General features: G+C 35.8%; 1 protein-coding gene across 1 annotated transcript in view; it reads right to left on the bottom strand.

Annotated features, from left to right (window-relative positions):
- Positions 1-20,270, bottom strand: part of BBS9 (Bardet-Biedl syndrome 9) — a 241,649-nt gene that overhangs the window by 77,974 nt on the left and 143,405 nt on the right. The window contains exon 20 of the mRNA XM_035890841.1: positions 19,809-19,991. Coding sequence (XP_035746734.1) covers positions 19,809-19,991 — 183 coding nt within the window. The remainder of the gene's footprint in view (positions 1-19,808; positions 19,992-20,270) is intronic.

The following is a 20,270-nucleotide window of genomic DNA, read 5'->3' as shown; positions in this document are numbered from 1 at the left end:
CATCTCGTGGTCACTGCAGCCAAGCCTGCCCCCTACCTTCATGTCCTCAACCAATTCTTCTTTATTTGCCAGCACAAGATCCAGTAGCGCTCCATTTCTTGTTGGCTCCTCCACCACCTGAGTCAGAAAGTTATCATCAATGTTCTTCAGGAACCTCCTGGACTGTGCACACCTTGCCATGTGGTCCTTCCAGTTGATATCCGGATAGTTGAAGTCTCCCATGAGAACCAGGGCCTGCGATTGTGAGGCTACATTAAGCTGTCTATAGAAGGCCTCATCCCCTTCCTCGTCCTGATTGGGTGGCCTATAGTAAACACCCACCACAGTGTCACCCATGGTGGCCTGACCCTTAATTTTCACCCACAAGCTTTCAACTTGTTCTTCATCCGCTCCCAGGTAGAGTTCTATACATTCCAGTTGCTCTTTTACATAAAGAGCGACTCCACCACCTCGCCTCGTAGGCCTGTCTTTCCTGAAAAGCACATAGCCATCGATGGCAGCGTTCCAATCATGCGTGTTGTCCCACCATGTCTCTGTAATCGCAATGAGAACAATTAACTTTAAGTTATGATACCCACAGCATTAGCATGGGTGTGTCAGTGCTCTGATGAACTGGGACTTAGATTTCTAACAGTGTAGTGTGAAGCTGTAAACATTTATGAGAAGACCAGCTTAGCAACCAGTTGAATTAAAACAAGCAGCTATCTACAGAAAAGCTTTCAGGAGGAAAAGCTATATTCAGTGTCACATTCAGAATACATACTTCCACAAAATAAAGTGTTTACGCCTGCAAATAACACTCAGTAAAAGCAAGCAAGTTTCTTTAAGGCACCTTGAAAAGCACCTTTAAAAGTTAGGTTCAAGTTGGTAATCTGTATTGAGATTTTCAGTGACACAAAATAAATCAAAGATTTTCCCTCAAGTAAAAATCCTGGACAGTGGAAATCTTATTATTTGTGACAAGGTTGTTAGGTTATTGTGTAAAATCTAATACATGACATTTATCTCATTTATGCAATTACACTCTATGATGAGACCAAGTGTCTATAATTGATGAATCCACTAGTTAGTCACAAAGCCTGCTTGTATCTTTTCATGATAATCTTAAAGAGCTTGGACAGACTTAGCAAGTAATACAAAGGGCTTTGTGGTCTGCTAACTTCAGGACTCATAACATCTCTTAGTATTCAGCTACCTGTAAGCAAGTTTTATATATGTGCTGCCTACATGTACAGGGAAGCAATATTCAATCACTGCAGTATTAGTGTTTGCTCTCTCAACACTCCTGACTGGTTGGGACTTATTTTGGCAATAGTCTTTATCAACTTTAGAAGTTTTGAGGCTACAGTCTGGAACCACCCAGCTCTATCTCCTGCTAAGCTAATAGAAAGTAACACCAAGGTAGCTCTTTACATGGCAATTACTCAGGCAGAACAAAAAGAAAACTCAAGTGTCTGGTTGTAGCTAATACAACCCCAGAGTCTTCCGTTTTTAAGCTCATTCTCATGGTGCATTCTACTTGACTGAAATTCTCAGCTGAACAGCAAAATCACCTACCTACCCAAATTTCCATGACTAAGTGTAACATCACTTGTCCTAGTTTTAAAGAATGATGGTGTCAACCCTGTCGGAGTCGGCTGTCAAGCAAGTAAGATCTGTGAATTTCTTTTATTAGATACATATGGCTTTTGTGAAGGCTAGGGTACTACTTTTGACACTTAGAGAAGCAAAGGCCACCCTTCCTGACCTTGTTACTTCCTAAAAACAGGTCCAGGAGATGTGCTTACCAGTGGTCAAGTATGTTAGTGAGACCACACAGTCCTATACACTACATCCTGGTCCAAACACACACTATTCTTAATAGTGTCCTGAAAATGTGCTGTGTTTATATAAAACATTTACATTTACATTTTGCAGAGGAACAGTGGGGTTTTCTTAGTCAACATTGGCCTTTCCTAAATCCAGAACAATAACATCAGAACATTAACCTAATGTCTTATCTGGATTTCCCCCTGCAAAAAACACATGTAAATTAGAAAAAACATGCCAGTCAATTAATGCTGTGGTAGCTTAACATTTTTCAAATATTCTATAAAGAGTCCATCGGAGCGTAATCCATCCACTGACCTGTGATGGTGACAGGAAGTAATCCATTCCACAGCCAATTTAAAGAGGTTAATGAGCTGGTAAATACTGTCTACATTCCCACATACTGGACAATGAAACTTAATATGTACAAAGCATCAAAAACAGTCAAGACAGGCACTCCCTTAATAATACTACAAATCATGAAAAATAAAACAACATAAACATAAGAATCTTGAGTTTCACTAAAAGACAAAGAAACGTGATTAACTGGTGTCAGCATACAGTAGCTGAGGAGCTGGCCAATATATCCCTCCAAATAAGTTATAAAAATGCAGGCAAAAGGAACATTTAAATAAGGAGACTGAAATACAAGCTAACGAAAGTCAGGAAATTAAAAGTGGCTAGCATTATGTCCTTGGCTCACACAGGTATGTTTTACTTTGTACCATAGCCTTAACATTTTCCAACCCTTGTTCCTGTATTTAGTTTCCATCTAAAACTGGTTTCTCAGTAGACCATAAAACTATCTTCCCCAATTCAAGCCTGTTGACCCAGTAAGTCCAGTCAAATCCAAAGCAGCCGTTACAATTAGTGAAAGAGTATGCAAAAGCTACCTCTACATGAAAAAAAAAAAAAAAAAAATCTGTTGAAGTGATTTTATACAACTAAGAATTAATGGCCACAAATAAGACTGCATTTGTCAGCAATTTTTAATGCTGCAAGGGAAGAATCAAAGGAAGAAGTGAAATTCTCCACCCCTTATGCATAAAAACAAAATCTAAAATATGTTTGAAAATGGAAGTGTTCTAGCCTATAGCTCACACTGAAGAATGACTCTATAGCCACAGTTGTAGTATTTGCTAATGGCTTTCTGTGTAGTATTCTACATATTTGAGATCTGAAAGGAACACCTTCAACAGAAGTGTCACACCAGTAATCCATCATCCTATGACCAGCAAGCATTGCCATAAATGCCACAATAAATGCAAGTCAAGCCTCACAGAAAAAGGTATTATTAAATCATTCAGATTCTTCATATTGACTGTATCACCTGAAATAGATATGAAAAATACTTAATTCATCAATTGACTATTTCATTGGGTATGGCTTGCCTTTATATTTTGCTTGTATACATTATTATCTTCCTCTTATATTTAACGGGTAGAGATTGGCACTTTCTTTTAGCTAAATCATATACACTGCAAGAGTCTGAAGGCCAAATGTAGATTTGTGACACTAGCAGGACTAAGACTGTACTAGTACGCATCACTTACATTCCATATGTATTATCATTAACAATCCTCAGGTGTCATGACATACTGAGTGTGACTGTGTGTACACATTCCCTCTCACTTTGGCATAAGGTTTAATCTAGAGTACCTAATTTTTAGAAAGATTTTTAGGTTCTACCATTTGCCAAACAAGAAGAAATCTCCAAAATTATGTTCCCTGCAGAGTAAATGACTAACCTACTGCTACACAAAAATTCTAGACAATAAAATTGGAGGCCCATCCAGCATGTGAGAGCCCACACTGAAGATAAATTGTCAGGCTGCAGAAAGGGTGCTGATCCTGTGATACAACATGCAGGTGGGGAACGTGGTTACTAGTGAAGTTTGAGGACAGCTCCTGTTGGGAGGCACGGCACTGTAGCATGCTGCTTGACTGCAAGACTTGCTCTCCAACAATTTAGCTGGTCAACAGACAAGGTCAACTAGATATACACAGGGGCAGGATCCGAGAGATGGATTTCAATGTTGCTGTTAAGTTGCACAGGACACACAGATACAGGGAGAAGCACGAGATAAGGCCTAGCTGTTGTCGGATGGGACAGGTTTACTCATATAGTCCAGGTTCTTAACACGTTTATACTGTGTAACTATCCACAAGAGTTTTGTTAAGTTTTTAGATTCCCCTTGCCTCCACCAATATAATCAATTCATAAATCACCAGAAGTTAATGAAGGGAAAGCTGAAGTACCAGTTAAGCTAAGTTGCTCCTACTGAGGTCCAGTCAAAATCCTATCTAACTGCATGGCACGTAAGTTTATAGTGCTTGGTTTCCATTGCAAATACATACACAAACAGAAATACCAAGTCCAGTTTCTAAAGACACTAAAGTGATTTCACTCAGAAACACCAAGAATCTCCTGCTGCAAACACCACACACTTGAATTTCTGGCAGATACAGTGGTTTTGCTTCCTGTTTCCCCTCAGAACAGGGGTGAACTGCTTCCAGCACAGATGAGATCTAGTAAAGATGAGAGACACTCAAGTAGATAATAATACATCACATTCTGTCACATCACTTCGAACAAAAAAAAAAATAAGGATATTTTACCTGTAAGCTTTACCACGTGCACTTTCTATGAAAAAATAAAAGCATTTATTGCTTTTTAATTGAAAGTCTTCAATGAGCTTTACCAAATTTTAAGCTGTACTTAAGCAGATAATGAATAAACTGCAAGTATCTTTCTCCATATTGTTTAATATTAGACATTATTAAAATTTGTTCTAAGACATTGAAGATTTTGACACACAAAACACTGATTTAACTAATGTCCAACACACATCTAGACAGCCAAGCCAAGCATCATCTAACTGATCAAGTCTACAGATAGATTGATTTGACTAATCATCTGGAAACAGTGGGCAGTCAAATCTATGATTTGCAAGGATAGCCTACAGGACTATCTTAAACATATAAAGGGTGGATAAAACCTAGGTGAAGTTTTTTAAAAACATTATCAAGCCTTCTGAAATTATGACACCACTAATATTCATCAAATTTTACCTTGATCAAATTATAGCAACTAGTCATACAGCTATGCAGCTTTGTAGAAAAAGCCTGATAAGTATTTTCTTAAATGTCTATTCTGAAAAGTTAAAAATTATCATTACATTGAGTGTGTATCTTTACAAAATACTTTTGCTAGAGCAATCTTCATGAGCTAGATTTTGTTCTGTAAGAAAAGGCTGTAATAGATGTAAATAACACATAGATTTACTTTCAGATAGTTCTCAGGCTTTAAAAAGAACACACACATAAGCAAAGAAAAGTTAAAACTGGGAGACAGAAAGGGAGACAGAAAAGACCCTTGGGATGTGTTGAGAATGAACGCTCAGATTTTAAGATACAGCATTTCCTTTCCTTTAGCACTCTGCAACTGTCATAAATTCATATAATGCACCAGAGCTTAAATCCTACAAAGGCTCTGAACACAAAACACTCAAGACACACATAGACCAAAGCATGGAATTGCAACAGGCAGGGGTTTTCATGAAGTTTGAAACTTTTAACTAGTTCATTACATTGCATCATAGCACAAGTAAAAATATCATCTATATTCACAATTTTGAAATAGAAAAAAAGTCATTGGGGTCATCTGGTTAATATACATAACCATGGAAACTCAATTTTGCCAAACATTGTCTTCCAATGTTTTTCTTCTCTGGATGTAAGAGATGATCAAAGGCTTCTCTTTGAATGTAAACCGTAGTTCATTTTGTTATACTTAATATAAGAAAAGTATATAATAGATCAATGGAATTAACTATTGTACCACTCAAACTGAAATATCCTTGTTATATGAAAGCAAAACAAAAGACGGCAAAGTAAACATGTAAATGCCAGCCCCATAAAAGACATTATTTAGCTTGGAGATTATACCTACAAGGTTTGAAAAGACAAAGTTAATTAGTTAATGATTTAGTCTGCAAAAGAAACAAACATTATTCCAAATGGGACCAGATTTTTTAATAGGGAAATGCTTAGAGAAGCATGGAAACAGAAGATTTTTTTGACTGTAATTGAGAGGTAAATGTCATCTCGTCAAAGTGTGCTTATACCAAACACATAGATGGAAATGGAAGTTACCGAAACCTTTTCCATGTCTTCGACTCTGGTTAAGGAGCTTTAAGCAGAAGCGTTTTCCCAAGAGACTAACAACAAAGACTTTCAGAACCAATTCCATTCTTATACTAGATAACACAGAAGAGCAGCAACTTCTCAACGAATACTTGCTAATAATATATGCCCACTACGACACAGTATTATTCTTAAATGGTTAGAGTTTTTCATAGCTGTTTACCGATGAGGCCATTTAGTTTTGCTTCAATTAAATCTGCCAATTCCTTCTAGCAAGCCAGGTAAAGCAGCTTGTGATCAGGAAAAAACCTTTAACATTCCACAAGACCCACAAAAGCAAGAAAAAGCAGAATTAAAATAGCTACTTCAATCTACAGTTACAGTATTTCACATAACATTGTGCATATCCCTAAACTGCAAGAATATTGACTCCTATTCAGGACCAGAATCTAGAGGTACAAAAGCAGCTCTAAGCAATCACTGCAATCAGCTGAACTCCATCCTAATAACAACATCTGTTGCACTGCATCTAGAACACCTCAATCCGCCATGCTAGGATTTGGGTTTTTTTCCCATAAAAATGCCCAGTAAGATACATCAATACAGAATAACAATTTAGTTTATTGTCCAGATAATCACAGAACATACAGAAGAATATGCATCAACAGTAAACAGTAAATTGAAAGATGTAAAAATATTTCTTAGAGTTCATTAAAAGGTAGGTAGTCACAGACGGACAGTTCATGCCAGTAGGATTACAAGTCTTCCATACCTTGCAAAAGATGTTAACAATTGTCTGATAAGAACCTTCCCTAAATAGGCTTAAAACCTTTGGAGGCAATCTTTTAAGCTGCATGACTTCATTGCTGCTCAAGCAACAAGTCACTTTGCCAACAGAAAGTTTCTATTTCTAATTCAATTTATAAAAATACGAGATGAGAAGACTTCATTTAACTCAAACACTAACTATGGCTACTGGAATTTTCAAGCAACAAAAAAACCTCTATTAAAAATGTAACAAAACGCTTTATGCAGATAACAGCAAAACAAGGGAAATAAGTCATAGAAGCCTACAGAAATCTGTACACAGTGGTGCTTGCTGATAAATCTCTTTGTAAGTTTAAAGTATAATAAAATTCATTCAAAACCCTTCACATAAGATGTCTTAGGAATCTGCATCACCTCTGTAAGAAGATTAGATTAAAATAAATGATAGTACTACTTAGGGTACAGTTTCTCCAACCTGGAGGTAACCCAGATGGGGTTTCTGAGTGGGGAAAGTTTTTTTTTAGGGAGCAGACCTGGAGATATGAGCAGAAAGTAGTGGCTCCCATAAGAGAAATATTGTAGGGCTGAGGACAGTCCAAGAAAAGGATGGGGCAGACAACATGAAAAGGTGGGGGGTGAGTGACTGTTGGGAGGTAAGTTGGAGAACAACTGGTTTTATGGAATCAACAGAACTCTAGGGACTGTGGAAAATTTAGTTAGAGCACTACACACTAATACTATTTGTCTTAAGTGTAAATAACTCATTCTAACAGCACATCAGTCAAATTTGAACAAGATTGTTCCTAAGCTGTTTTCATGAGCCAGATATTTGATTCTGTATCTTAAGTCTATCTTAAAAAGTCTGAATTTACTTTGAAAGCCTTTATCATTAATAAAGTTATTCCTGAGGCAACAGCCATTTTTCAAGCTGCCTATGAAGCAATTTATCCTGGAGTGATAGCCAAGACAGTTCTGAAAGAATTCAAATGCAATGTGAAACATACTGCAAAAACTATGCAAAATTGGTGCAAGCCAAATTATGGGAATTCTTACAGCTGTTAACTCGGGGATTTGCCTGGCTATATCTCATTTCTTGATTTTAGTCACAATAATGATTTCATCAGCTCTCAAAAATGCTAGAATACTTGGAAGTTCACCTTACTCAATTACAACCTTGGCATTTATGCTTATCCAAACCACTGAAGAACAGTTTTCTATATCTGAAAGCACGGTATATGCTAATTCACAAGAAACACCAGCCATGTGTCTCTCAACACTTTTCTTTTACAGTAATTAAAAAAAAAATTATCTTATTGTTACACACACAAAATGGTAATCCTCTAATTCAGGGCTACTGAACAGTCTCCAACACAGGCACAGACCATTAGCAAATTTTGCCAGGATTTCACTTTGCCACCAGTCATCCTAACCCACCTTCTTCAAGCATATATTTTTAACTGACCTATTTGTCTCAAAAAGGAGATAACAGCCACAGCAGCTGTGAAGATGGCATGCAACATTTGCCTGTTCTGCCAGAAATGGAGCTGACAAACTTTCCTTGTCAATATCCCTGAAAAACGACTGCTAAAAATGGATTTATAAGGCACTTAGGACACCTTTTGAACAGAGTCTGAATAAAATGAAAGAAAAAGCCAAGCAAATAGACTCTATATCTATATAGCACTCAGAGAAAATGCAGTAGATTAATGAAGTCTTAATGTATTAAACTTTGAACTGTCTCAAAGTATTTTTTAAGATGCACACAATGTGGTTGAAGAATTATCCTTGTAACACTATAAAAACAGTTTTCTTCCACACAGTGACTTAAAAACACCAGTCACAGATTATTCTAGAATATTATATAATTCATATAATTCGGTTTTGTAAAAAAACCAAACCAAAACAAACAAAAAAAAACCCCACACCAAAAAAACCCCCACAAAAGCTCCACATATATAAGTAACAAAACCCTACCACTGGAAGACCTAAAAAGCAGGGAAATGGTAAAATTCTACAGACTAGTGGAATTCAAGTCTGATGAAAATCCAGACAAATGACTCAAGCTAAAACACATTCCAAATCTATTAAGTGCCTAAAAGGGACATTTGTAGTGAGCACACAATAGAAAAAGCACGAACTGAAATTCTTGTATTAATCCTGCTCTCTCTAATCATATCTTTCTTTAAATCAAATATTATGTATAACATCCATAATATCAACTCATCTGATTTTTATTTCTATTGGCATTTAAAATAATTCAATTGTAACGGGAATTTGCAGACTGATGAAAGCAATATCAAAATAGGGATACAGCTGAACATCCAAGACAAGGTAAGAGACAGAACAATTAAAATGAAAACAATTCGTAAGATACACAGTACTAGAAGAATATTTCAAAGCAGTTGATGCATCAATTTCATTTTAATTCAAGGAAAGTATTTTAGGCAGAAAAATGTCCTTGTTTGTGAGAGAGTACTCTGAAGTCTTAACTTATTGTCAAGAGCTACATTATAGATATTACAGACATTTAAATCTTACTAAGGATTTGGACTTAGCATACTACCTATTCCAAACGAATTACAATTCTCTTAAAAAAACACAAGGGATAAAAGACAAATGCAAAAAAAACAAGGAAGTGCAAGGTAAGATCGTGGTAACTCTGACCATAATATATCATCTCCTGAACTATCAAGCTCTGCAGGGATCCTGATACAACAGAAATTTAAGGCATAAAAGATTAAAGAGTCTACGAACAACAACAAATAGAAGAGTACAGAAAGGAATCAAACCTTGTACAGGAAACTGTATGAGATCTCTTTACAATTTATTGAACTAGTCTGAGTATAGCACAACAGATCTGTGCAGAGCTTTTTAAGAATAGCTATACATGCTAGCAACTGCTTTCAAGCTACTTCAGAACACGAAATTCAAATATTAATATCTCACATCTTGAGGTAGATTGCAAGTATCAGCTTTAGAAAAAATCCTTCATAAGTTTTTTTTTTAAAAGTCTGTCACAGATACACTAGTGATTCCTGCACAGCTGCGCTGTAATTGCCAGTGACAATAGAAACAGCAACTTTATCTGTTCAACATAGAAGTATTTATTTAATAGAAACTCCAGCAGCATAAACAGCTCTCTATGAGAACTTCTCATTTTGAGTTTGCTTGATAAATGGATGTAGATATCCTATGGCAACGTCACCTGAAAGAAATCTATATGACAGATTCTTTCCTGAAAAGTACACTTGGCATTTAAAAGTTTATTCTTTCGCTGGTATTTCTGCCCTCTGAAGCACTATTCACAAACCACTGAACACTTCTGCACTAAATATAAGACTAATAGGTTCTGGAGGATTCTATTATATGGACATTTAATTTTAAATCAAGATTTGCCAAAACCTCCTTCTATAATGTCTTCAGGTACGTAAGGAAAGCTGAAAATTCATATGGTTTAGAAATCAAAATAGTGGGTTTAAACTATCTTACAGAATATGCAGTATTTGTCTTTTAGGAATAGTGCCCCTAAACTAATATTTTACCAAGGGTCTTCTGGAAAAATCATAATGTAGAAGAGTAGTAATAAAGCAGTGGGTGTTTCAGGAATCTAGCAAATTGGGCATTACTAAACAAAGGTTCTGAAAGCTGCATTCCATCATGATGGAGACCTCTATCATTCAAGATTTGAATATATTTTTCAAGTCCAATTCAGAAGAAAGTCCTGCTCACAGAAACAAGTTATGATTATTAGCAGTTGCAGAGTTTCATGTCTTAATGAAAAAATTGATAACACAATTAGAGAGTGCATCACTTGTAAGAAAGCAGAACTCCTCCAGGTGTGGATCATAGTCATAATATTTCTACAGCTGCCAAACTCTTCCATGCTTTTGGGTTTAGTAATTTGCTCTCAGGGAAGTGCATACTTCACCAAAACATGATATATCAGGATGACTATAGATGGTGGGTTTATTAGCTCTTCCATTAAAATTTAATTAATCTCTGATTATTGTCACCAAATTTCCATATGGGCTGTGTCCTTTAGGATTGCATGTTCCTCATTTGCACAGAAAGACGTTCAAGATTAGGTTACAATTAGGTCAGAATTAGACTAGAATTAGACCAGTAGTTTCACTGTATCTACATTGCCAAACTCCTCTTTGAAATTGTCTCATATCTCAAAATCAGAGCAATACAGAGTGTATCCTATTTCTGGACAACAGTGAAAATTATGAAGATCTTTAAGGCAGGGTGGGTGAGAAGCCGAGAAGAGGGCATGTTTTTCAACAGGTAAATTCTAATTATCTAATTGTACAGTTACTCCTCTAGTAACACTTGTTTGTTGTAATACAAATACATCCTGCCTAGAATCATGGAAGTTCACACAAATCATGGGTTTCTGTAGAAGCCATTCCTGAATCCTGAATTTCTGAGGGGCTTTTGTCATCTTTACTTTCTTTTTAATTTGACTTTCAACGATTGATCCCTTTCTGGGAACTGATGAAAGAAACTCTTGTATGCACTACATGAATGGTGTGGTTTGGCTGCTTTGTTGCCAGCTTCAGAGGTCTGTTGTTTGGCTTTTTACCACTGAAATAATCTAACACTTCATCTTTCTTTTCCTCAAGAACTTTTCACGAGTTAGCTAGGAAAACCAAGGTACTGTTTGGGTTTTGCAGATGCTGTCAAAGCTGTCTGCAGGCATGCAAACACATCAGGAGTCACACATCATGCTGAAGAATGTTATGCATCCAACAGAAAATCTGCCCATACATGAGGTCTAGAACTTCAATGAGATTCAGCAAGATCATTTTTGATACAGGGAAGAGGAATCAGATGTTGTTATACTTGGTCTAGAGAAAAAAATATAGAAAACATATGCTAAAAAAAAGATTATTGAGACATCTCACTGCATCTCAGCCCATATTTTATTTTCATATCAGTGATAAATTTGGGAAAGAATTTTTGTCTTACTACAATATCCTTTATTAGGTTACCAATATAAGATGCTATGAAAGCCTGACAAATGAATTTGTGTTTCCAAAAGCTGTGAAATATGGAACCACACTCACTCAAGTATTTTAGCTCTGAAAAAATACAACTCCTTGACAAAAAAGTTTGTCTCCTATTGAAATTCTCACAGTACTTTACATCTACTAACTTCAAACTCAGCTCTGTCACCTCAAACTGTGGAATTTATATCCTCCCAAAATGCGTAGGTGAGGACAATGAAGATAGTGACAAACTGGACATGCATGTTTATTGGATAGCAAAATTTCAAGTTTATGCTAGAATTACTGGGTTTTTTTGCTTGAGACAGTAGCTTGAGCAAAGATCATGAACTCCTCCATTGCTTGTACAGCCCTGTCTTATGACCAAATGCCTGGTTTACTTTTGAGGTATCAAAAACGTATTTTGGCTACAACAAACTCTCGCTTCATTGAAAAAGCCAGCAAAAGATGGCAAAAGAAATTATGCAATCTTTATGTTCCTTTCATTTGAACTGGCCTGTTCTAATGTAAAGTGAGTCTATCACCACCTGCGCAGGTAGGAGAGAATACTGGTATATCACTTTAAATCTAGGAATTAAGACAAAGTGTCTTACTATTAAATAAAAGGAAAAACTTCCATCTGAAAAAAATGGCTACTCATGGTTAAAAAGCCAGTGAGGTTTCTTCTGGGATCTTTTAATTCACATGACATCTTCTCACATTACCTAGCAATATCTTTGTAAATTCCAGTATGCAGCACCACAATATGCAAACAATAGCTATAGGTTATCTAATAATGACCAAAAAATGCTACATTATGATTGCAATTTAGAACCAAGAACAACCATCAACAAATTCAGAACCAAAAGCAGTAACACCACAACTGGTGCGTGTCCCCTGTCCAAGAACAAAGATTGGATGGTTTGGTGATTAGATCTTGACATACCCTTTCAGAAACATTCCTGACTGCCAGATCTGAGGGAAATGATGAATTCAGCTGCATATCATTAAGTCATATGTTCAATAGAAATAGAGAGCTTCATAAAATTATTGGAATTATCTTTATCTTATTTTCTCAGAAAATGCCATGATACATGGTTGGCTTTTTTTAATCAGTTACTAACATAGCATTACAGTATTTGGAATAAAAGTGTCATAGCTTTGAACTATGTGAGACAATCAGAAAATAAAACCAACAGTAAATATGCAACTTTTCAGTCTATAAACCATGTCCTATTATGTAATATAAAGGCCATACACTAGTGATGCTAAAACTGATAAGGTTTTTTCAGTATATAATTTCGGTGGGATTTTACCATCCATCATAAATGACATAATGTTTCTAAAACACCAGCACAATACTTTTCAATACATAGCAAGTGTCTGCAGATCTTTCAGTTGGGACACAGTATCAAGGGAATTCTCCACTGACAATCAGCTTCTTTAAAAGAAACAACCTAAAAGAAAGAGTCACTGATTATATATGTTGAGTGTTAAGACCTTTTGGTGAACAGCATTGCCGTAATCACTGTAATGCATCATTCCTGTCATTAAGTAGTTTAGATGACAACTGATCTGAACTCCTGGTATGCAGCCCATATTCAGTAATTACTACTAAACTAAAATATTTTAGCTTCTCTTTGTACCTGGACTAGATAGATTACACTACCCTAACAAAAAGAAAGTTTAGAGGTCCCCATCACAATATTACATATAGAAAGATGTCTGATAACAGAAGTTTATTTAATCTATCAAACAAAGGGTATGTCTCTTGGGACAAGTGCAATACTTTGCAAAATATCCAACTTAGTTTTGAAGGAGGTAATATATGCTGGAGGCAAACTAATCACAGCAAAACACAGTTCTGCCTTAACTAATTTACACCAAGAAATAAGATCCCTGAGTAGGTTTCTGCTCACAACAGAGGCAGCCCAATGAACATTAACTTCAGTAACTCTAATACTGGCAGAATAAATAAGGTGATAGCTCAAGTTAAATACAAAATTCTCAAAACTTTGTTTTAAAATACATCTAACAGGTATGTCAGATTCTCCATTAGCATAAGGTTTATACCGAGGCTGAATACTTGTTCTGAGCTTGATACAATTTCCAGGGAATACAATTAAACAAGACAAGAATACGAAGATCCTTTCTGTCCTTAGAACTTTTACAATTCATAATGTACCCTGTTTCTGCATTATTTTGTTTAACCTAATTTTATGCCATCTGGAAGAAAAAGAGAAAGCTTTCTTTTTGGAAAAACAGAAACAAGCCTTTTAAGAAAATAAAAATCTTCTGCCCCCTTCTTGCCAGCCATTACAAAAACTGCAAACAACAAAAAAAATCCCCTGCAAATACAATTGGGATAGCTTCTTCTGCTAGTCCTTTGCAGTGGGAAGCATCAGATAAAGATATATTACAGATTTTCATTAATACACAAGACGTTTAAACAGACCACACTAAGCCTTTCTTTCTCAGACCAACAAATCATTGGCACTTTTCTACTTCACCCACAGAATTCACTGTGAAGAATCACATTAATTCAGCTACAGATGAAGATCACTAGATAGCGGTGTAACTTGCCTCCAACTTGCTCTGTTTGCCATAACACACTGTCTTCTCAGTAACTAAAATTAACTTCAGGAAGAGAATGATTCACAAACATTTAAAGGAACTGTGATAGTGTTTAAAGTAGTGGCAAGACCACCACCTTGCTCTTCAAATTCCCTCTTTCCCCCAAATTACTTACCACAAACATTTGATCCTTCATTTCTAGACATTTTAAAATTCACAAGTAATCAGTCAGTTTGAAACCCTGCTTTTAAGGGATCACAAATAAAAGTAAAGTAGAAATGGTTACACATCAATGTGCAATAACTTAGTGGCTTTACAACATGTCCTTCTCTCCACTTTCTCTAGTTGTCTCTGGTGTACTCTGGTCCTCCTGAAGCAGGCTAGCAGGCAGAGCTCTGGGCAAAAGAGTTTAACTTCCATATCAAAATATAAAATCAAAGAAGGCTGGTACTTGAGCCATGCCCTTCTCTTATTCTCCAGCTGCATCACCCATACATGCCTGAGCAAAGGACATTGGCAGGATCCAGGCACCACCACGCCATTTTTAACCTCTCCCTTCCATACTGGACCTTCCCTGCCCAGGGAGGAGTGGGAATCTCATTCCTTTACCTGCATCTTTCCCTCACTTGACAACCTTATGCGACCCTGAACCAAAACCAAACCTCAGACTGAGGCTGACCTTTTTTACTGAAAAAAGATGGGTTTTACCAAGAAAAGCTTAAAGCTCCTTCCTTTTATTTTTGTGATTAAAGGTTTAAATCCCACTGGCTTTTTAATTTTTTTTCACTTCTACTGCACTTAGATGCTTGAGTGTACCAGAAGATTCTTTCTGAATGGTTCTGTTGCATGGCCTTGATTTGAATAGGAAGAAGACTTGCTTATTCGTTTTGATTTTTGAAAAAAGATAGTTGACATCATTTTAAGTAAAGGTTTTTTTCCCAACTAGAAAAAAAGAACAAATTCTGTGTGCTTCTCCCTCCAAAACTCCTATTTTTCAGCTGTATTATTCACCTTGTTTCTACAAAGAAGGCGGCAGGAGAGGGTGTGGGGAAGAAATGTATCTGCTATAAACTTGTCTGTTCACAGAAATAAAGAATATAACTATGGAAAACTAGTTCCAAGTTACCAGTTGTCACTGCCTGCTGCTTTGTGGTGGTTTTGGGGTTTTTTGTTGGTTTGTTGGGTTTGGGGTTTTTTTGGTTTTGTTTAAAAAATTTATAAAGTATTTACAAAATACCAAAAGATTGTTTGTACTGGCCTATAGCAAACAATAAAATACGAAATATTTCAGCCTATTTTAAAATATTTCAGTCTGTTACACAGTTAGAGCTTTGCATTTAAAAATCAGTTAAAATGACAAGCAGAGTATAGAAAATATAAGATGAAAAACTAATTTCGGATGTATTTTGCTGTGATTAAGACCTAGGATGGATTACACTAATTATAAAAATTAGTGAAAAAGCACAATTTCCAATAAATTCTCAGAATTAGGACTCATAAAAATTACTCTTCCTGAAGATGTAATTATTAGCTCAAAGCTTCAACAGTACTAAACATTAACTGAAAAATTCAAGAAAAAGTTGGCTACTGTCAGTCTTGACATAGTTAAGCCTTCTGGAATTACAGAAATAACCTTATCTTTAATCTTGAGAACGTTCACTCAGTAAAGGATTCTTTCCACAAAAGGGTATTTTCTATGTTACTCAAGAACTGTACAGTAAACCCCATCTGCTATCGTGCATAAAACCTAGCAGGCTATCTAGTCTTTCCCAAGTGACTGATCTTTTCTTTTGCTGGTGATTTACATTCAGATCATCTTCTTACAGAAAGCAGAGACACTTTTGATAGTAACTCCTATGACTTACTAGGCACTTCATTATTTTCTTCTGACACCATCTCTTTTTTATTGCTGCCTTAAAGTACATTTTCCTACTCTATCTAATCAACACTGTAAACTAGTAAATTTATCATCACTAACTTAATTACACTAGATCAGAGAGTCACTTACAAATATGCATTTCACCCTTGGGCATTTTTTTCCCTCCAAATTACAACTTCAATAAGAAATTAAGATCGAATACAGACATTTACTTGGTTGGTACAATTCCAAACACAAATAAAAGGAGATGAAAATGTGCTTCCTTGATACCAGTTTATTGCTGTTGCTATTAACTATAGTACCACAAATGTGACTATAACAAGAAAGGGATGATTCTGAGCAATGAAGCACCTGTATGTCATTATTTGGTAACATCAAGAGAACTATGAAAATATTTATTCTTTGGTAAAGTTACTATTGATGGCTATACTGCTGAGGCCCTTCATCAGTCCTATAGTTAGAATTTTTGTATTGACAGACGTCTTTTTCCATTTGTAATGTCTGAAACAAAGAAAGCATTAATAGCTTAATGATCAGACATATGAGCCAGTCAATCCAGACACCATGCAACCATTATAACAAAACTATCTCATGTAGCATGAGTCCTTTGAACCCTTTCAATTAGCTTGGACAAATTCCCTCCTTTCCCAAAAGGATTTCCTATTGTAAACATATGCTTTACCACAAATTCAGCTTTTTTCAAATATCTTTTTCCACCCAGATCTTTTTCCACCCAGATCCACCAAATATCTTTTACCACTCAGCTTGGTAAAGTATAATCACTGAAAAGCGTCCCTTAAAATGTTTCTTGCTTTTTTTAATTTTTCACACTTTATGGTACTTCAAATTGTTGTGACTCTCTGTTATAAGCTAATAACAAATATGTTAGTCTTGCAGAACAGTAACCAGCTCTCCTGAAAAAAGTGAATTGTATAAAAAAAAATCTCTGATACATCATTAATATAATTATGGTGATCATGGATTCTTCTGTCTCCAAAAGCACTCTCAGTTTTCTACCATGTATTTCAACAGAGAGCAAAACATAGGACTTAAAACCAGCATACATTCTAAAGTATAGTTTGCATGGAGCTGTGATGCTATGCTCTGAAATACTGACAGTACATACTTCTATATTTTGAATACGGGTTTAATTTTAGTCCCACAATAATGAAGTACATTAGGACAAAAATGCACTTCCATGTGAATAAGATGAAGTTTTATTCAGTTTTGGCATTACCTTCTTAATGGTTTCATTAGCAGAATTACTAGCTCATTTATCCCACTGGTCAAAAGCAGAGACCTAAGAGATCTCATTCAGTTTCTGGTGTTATAGTTCCTAGACTGTGCAGAATTCATGAAATAATCACTGAAAAGGGGAAGTTTCCTTTTATTTCCAATATTAAGCAACAGCTTAATATTTTAATTTAACCAAAGCCGTATGACTTAGGTGCTAGTTAGAATTTCACTGTCGGAATAAAATACGATGCCAAATATCTGTTATTCCCAGAAAATATGCAAGTTTGCGATATTACTTCCACTGCATCTTTGTAGACAAGAAAACTCAAATTTTACATGTTCTTAGCCAGAAGTTTGCAGCAACAGAAACCATTTAGCAGTCCGAGAAAAAATTGACGACAATGGGAACACAAACCACCACTTTTGTGGTACGTAACTGAAGTAATTTCTAGGTCTAATAAACAAGATGCAATCTGTTCTAAATGGAATGGCATGTATGAGAATAATATTGATGTTATGGTCAGAGAAGCATTTCTTTTTATGGCAACAGTATATTCTGAACATTTCCCTTTTATCAAAAAAACACTTCCATAGTTTAACGCTCACAAGGCAGAAAATGTTCTGGAGATGTAGACTGCATCTGAACTGTCTTCTAACACATTCCCTCCAAATAAAAATACAACAAACCATTGTGCAGAACTGTTTGAAGAGTAAATAGAAATTCTTCAGAGTACTTTCTTTCACCAGTGTTCCACTCAACTGCTTGCAAGGAAACCTGAACACTAGCTAGGAGCTTCTGTCTGTAAATATCATTGGTATGTCAGAAGATTTTCCCCTTCCCTGCCTAAACTTCTCCTTAAATTACATTCAGATTTCTGTAGTACCATAACAACTTCAATATGGCATGTATTTCAGTATTTTGTAAAGGTTTCATCTCCATTTCCACCTCCAGTTATTGTTCGTTTACATTTTTCATGCCGGATGTACATCCTTACAATATTTATGTGAGGTCTTACAGCTTTAACATGGAATATTGTTAACTATGATATCAAAACCACATTGAGATATATACTGAAGTGATATCCTGTATGATAGGATACACAACAGATTTCACCATGTTTTATCAAAATGTGTCAAAGCAATGCAACTCCTGATGGCAAAATAAAGGCAAGTCATGCAGAAAATGGTTGCTTGGGCTTTTATGAAATTCATATGAACTTTCTTTCAATTCCATTCATGGGAAAACATACTCCTCAGTTGTGCAGCCTGATGTTTCAAGTTTAAAGGAGGAAAAAAATGCAAAACAAATCTCAACAAAACCATTTTGCTTTGCGTGCTATAGGTCAACATCATGTAAAGTGCCAAATCACTTTCCTCCCACCAAGCAGAAATTGCAGATGATCCTTGATTCACTGGGAACCCAAAACAAGCTTTCTAAATGGCCACAAACCATTCTAAGTATTCCTGATATGTACCAAAATCTGGATTCACTGTATATTGCAAAACCCCTGTGCAGAGCATGAAAATTAAAATTAATGTGTACTTAGATAATTCTTATTTTTTATTCCATGGAAGTAGTTTGTGGAAGTTATGCAGTATGCTTTATAGTTCAGATACCTAAAAGAAACAGTGGAGTTGTATTAATATCAGAGTTTATTTATCTTCTAACTGTGGCACGCTATCTTTAAGTACTGTATTCTAGAACACAGTAAAAAGGCTGGACTTGAAACTGGAGATCAACTCCAGTTGTTTTAAGTTTAGAATATTCCTTAATTCAACTAAAGCAGTGTTCAGCTCAGAGCAGAATTTGCAAGATATCTACACAATGCAGGACTATCTAAGGGCATGGTTTGGAGAATACAAGTACATTATCTATTCACAGTATTTTCTTTGTAAAACTTCCATCCATTATATAAACCAATCTGCAAACACTGAAGACTAAGTATGTCAAATGCTTAATAGATTAAATATAATGTATTACTGTGTGTACATGTCTATATTTTATAGTTCTACTGGAACTCATGCATGTGAGCACATGTGTATGTGTATTATATAGCATTTATATTAGAGTCTTGAAAAAATCGTGGCTATTCTGTTTGTGCTAACAACTGGACAGAAGCTAAAACGAGCTAAACTTATGTGAGACACTCCTACTTGGCTTGAGAAGGAAGGATTAAGTGGAAATTAACTGGTATCACCCATATCTCACAATGAAACATTCTATAATCTACTCTTATTTTCCCACGTTCCTGTGAAATCAATGTCGTTTGCATCAAACATGTACTTAATAAGGCTACTAAATCACTTCAAAGGACAGTCTTCAACAAAGTACATGGGGAAATACATAAATTTAAGTGCTTAAAGCTCTATCGATGAGTGTTTTTGCAGCAACTCTTACAGATTCTTACCAGCTCTTGTGTATCTTCAGCTAATGGCAAAAACGTAGCTTCCAGAATACCAACTTGATCAGTGCTGAGCTTCTGCCACAGGCTAATCAGCATAATCACCAGATGGGTGGCACTTTTCAACTTTGTGAATGCCTGGAACAGGTTGGCTTGATTTTCTTCTGCTGCATCTGCTAGAGCTATTACCTGCAAAAATTACAAACGTCTGTTAAGTATAATTTTACCATCCATGAACACTCAACACTGAAATTACCTTTGGCACACTGTTGTTTTCCTTCAGAAGATCCTGAGGAATTCTGTTTTCCATAAACACAAACCACAGAGTATTAAATGAGTTATCATTTATCTAGTTTTTTCTTCTGCATACCCAAGGCAATTCCAAGTCCATATGGCAACAGGATTAATCCATCTAGTACAATCAGTGTAGAAAAGATTCTGTTTAGAGCATGTTCTTAAGGCATTCCT

Source organism: Egretta garzetta, unplaced genomic scaffold (genome assembly GCF_000687185.1).
Source record: "Egretta garzetta isolate BGI_Z169 unplaced genomic scaffold, ASM68718v1 scaffold713, whole genome shotgun sequence".
In the NCBI taxonomy this organism is placed as follows: Eukaryota; Metazoa; Chordata; class Aves; order Pelecaniformes; family Ardeidae; genus Egretta; species Egretta garzetta.
Note: the sequence above shows the minus strand (reverse complement) of the source record. Positions and strands in the feature narration are given on the sequence as shown.